The 3,265-nt window shown below is 55.7% G+C and overlaps 1 protein-coding gene across 5 annotated transcripts in view; it reads left to right on the forward strand.

Moving 5' to 3' along the window:
* The window catches only part of Celf5 (CUGBP Elav-like family member 5), a 25,913-nt gene that overhangs the window by 4,305 nt on the left and 18,343 nt on the right, over window positions 1-3,265 (forward strand). For all 5 annotated transcript variants that reach the window (XM_005358976.2, XM_005358973.2, XM_005358974.3 and 2 more), the window contains exon 2: window positions 2,163-2,245. In XM_005358976.2, coding sequence (XP_005359033.1) covers window positions 2,163-2,245 — 83 coding nt within the window. The remainder of the gene's footprint in view (window positions 1-2,162; window positions 2,246-3,265) is intronic.

Genomic DNA, 3,265 nt, shown 5'->3' on the forward strand with positions numbered 1-3,265 from the left:
GTTCGAGACCAGCCTGGTCTACAGAGCTAGTTCCAGGACAGGCTCCAAAGCCACAGAGAAACCCTGTCTCGAAAAACCAAAAAAAAAAAAAACATTTAATGTAGTCCTCTCCCGTATCCTGGAATTTTCTGCACTCAGGAATCCTTCAGCTGTTCACCCCAATTCCCAGCTCAAAGGCAGATGTTTCTGCCTTGCTGCGTGGCTCGGGGAGGCTGCTGTGCCCTCTTTGAGTCTTGATTCACTTCATACAGCATCCAGCAGTTTATGACTCGAGAGCGGTGGGGCGGGGGGGGGGATTCTTTTGAGGCACTGACCACACCCAGATACAAGCACATGGCAGCACCTCCAACCTTCATGGTATGGGGGGGGTATTTGTTAACCATCGAGAGAGAAGCCCTCCATGGCTCCCCAGGGCTCTGACTTCCGCGGCTTCTCTGCTTGTCCCCCAGACGCCCCCGGCTCCAGATTTCTGTCTGTCTCTTTTACACGGGCATTGTTCCTCACTCAGTCTCTGCCCAGTCGCTCAGGGTCTTGCCTCTTTCTAGTTAGCGGGAAAGGACACCGACCTCTGTCCCCAAGGCGGACACGTGACCCAGCACTGAGTTCAGATGGGGGCCCAGTCGCGGAAATCAAGGAGACCACTCCTGAAGAACCACACTCACGACTGTCCTCCGGCCTCCGCGCATGCGCGTGGCCTTTAGCCGAGTGTGGCCCAAAGTGCCCAGGAACTTACTAAAGACAGAGGGACGACTTTTCTAAGTGGGGGTGACAGCCCCGGTGTTGGGGTTCAGCTGGCAACATGCCAGGAACCCCACCCACTGGACCAGTGGGGCTCAAAGCTGGGGAAGGGATACGGGGACCCGGCGGGGTGGGGGCACGGGGTCCCCGACGCGCTTCAGCACCGCGGAGAGCGGCCCTCGGCAGCAGAGGCCGTTCTTCCTCTGGCCGCTCCTCCCTCTCCCTCCCTCCTTCTCTTAGTCCTTTTGGGTTTCTGATGTAAGGCGAGTATGTATGCACGCATGTGCAAGTCTCTCTATGTAGCCAAGGATAACCCCGAACTCCTGGGTGCTGGGTCGATGGCAGCGAGTTCCAGGCTGCCGGGTGGACTTGTTACAGAGACCAGGCAGTGGTGGTGCACGCCTTTAGTCCCAGCACTTGGGAGGCAGAGGCAGGTGGATCTCTGTTAGAGGCCAGCCTGGTCTACAGAGCGAGTTCCAGGCTACAGAGAGAAACTCTGTCTCAGAAAAAAAAACAAAGAAACAACAATAATAGTTGGTTAGACTAATACACCCAGGGTCAGCCACTGTGATGTTCCCAGCTGGACTCCCTCCATGAGTGCGGGGCTGGCCATGTGTCCCCATCTCCCACTGCCCTCCACCCAGCACCGACTGTCTTTCTTCCTGTGTGTGAGTCTGTCAATGTCGGCGACCAAATAGACACCGCAGTGCCCACCACGCTCCTCCTCGGGTGTCTCCGTCTCTGGGGCAGGACACGCAGCTTCCCTTTTCATGGCTGTGTGTTATTTCTCCACGTGGATGAACATGCCCCATGTATGAATTGTTCATCATCAATGGGGTGACATTTTCATGGTGGCTTTTGCGGATTCCAGTCCAACCACATCTGATTTGTGTTTTCAACTTGTGGGGTGAGCTCTGTGTCCCGAACAAGATGGGCGGGTTAGAGGGGGCCACGTCATGGCTTCTGGCTTTGACCCAGAAAACTTGCCTGACCGCTGACCTCCAAAGCTCCACCCACAACTCTCCGGAACCCAGAGAGCCGCAGGGGTCTTCCTGCCTCCACTTCTCCAGCTCTGAGGTTGCAAAAGATCCCCAGTCTGAAGTTCTGATCCCCTAATACTTCAACTCCCCATCCTCTGCCCGGTCCTCAGCACCTGAGAATTCACTTCTGTGTCTGATCTCTCCTGCTCTGAGCATCTCCTTCCGAGGAGTCCAGGCTGTCCGGTCTTTTGCTATTGCTTGGTGGCACCAAGGCCACTGTGAGGTGTTGAAGCCTCAGTACTGTTTATGCCTGAGTAATACTTCATGGTGTGGCTGGACCCTGATGGAAATTTCCACTACACTGGGTGCCCAGGCTGCCCCCACCCTGCCTTTGGGTCCATGGCGTTGGGTCTGTCTCCTCTCACACCCTATCTCTCCCGCCAGGTTGTGCCTTCCTCACCTACTGCGCCAGAGACTCCGCCATCAAAGCTCAGACTGCTTTGCACGAGCAGAAGACGCTGCCGGGGGTGAGTCTTCCATGGCCTTGGGGCCTAGGTGTGAGCATCTATTGGGCACCTCTTGTATGCGGAGCTCTGTGTATCACAGGAGTGATGGTTGTGTGGGCACCACCAGGCCTGGTCAGAAAGGCACCTTACTGATGGGCACCCAGCACAAAGGCCCTGGGGTGGGTGGCTGCACAGTAGGTGAAGATTCAGGAGACCCTTGTGACTGGAGCGAGCAGAGGGGTGGTGCAGAAAGAGGGAGGACGAGAATGTGAGGGGAAGGGGTGGGCAGGGCTTTCTGGCCACAAAGGAGAGATGAGAGTCTCTCTTCCCCCACCAGAAACAGGAATGGTGGATTTGGTGTTTGCTGGGACTCTAATACCACACTTGGGGCTGGGGACTTTATGAAGCAGAGATCATTTAGCTCACAGTTCTGGGGTTCAAGGGCATGCACTGGCACTGGTGTGGCTCTGGAGAAGTGGTGGATGATGTTGCAATGGGCAGAGCATCTACAACAGATGGAAGGTTAGGGCAAGGGCTGGTATCGCCCCTCTTTCTGTGAGCACATGTGCATATTCATGCAGCTGCGAGTGTGTGTGCATGTCTGCGAGTGTGTGTGCATGGGAGTGCATGTCTGCGAGTGTGTGTGCATGTCTGCGAGTGTGTGTGCATGAGAGTGTGCACATTTACCTAGAGCCACCCACCTGTTTTTAAGATACATCTTGGCAGTAAACAGGGATAGCCAGTGAGCCCCACGAGACCTCTTGTCTCTGCCTCCCTGGAGCTGGGACTCCCAGTGTGCACATCACACGTGGTTCTATACATGGGTGTGGAGGGGAGAATCAGTTCCTCCAGCGTGTACCCCAAAGGCTTTGAGACAGTCATAATGTTCTCAGGCCTAGACATCCCCTTTCACACAATTCCACCCATCCACTCACCCACCCATCCATCAACCCATCCATCCACCCATCCATCCACCCACCCATCCACCCATCCATCCACCCACCCATCCATCCACCCACCCATCCATCCATCCATCCACCC

Source organism: Microtus ochrogaster, linkage group LG1 (assembly GCF_000317375.1).
Source record: "Microtus ochrogaster isolate Prairie Vole_2 linkage group LG1, MicOch1.0, whole genome shotgun sequence".
Taxonomy (NCBI): Eukaryota; Metazoa; Chordata; class Mammalia; order Rodentia; family Cricetidae; genus Microtus; species Microtus ochrogaster.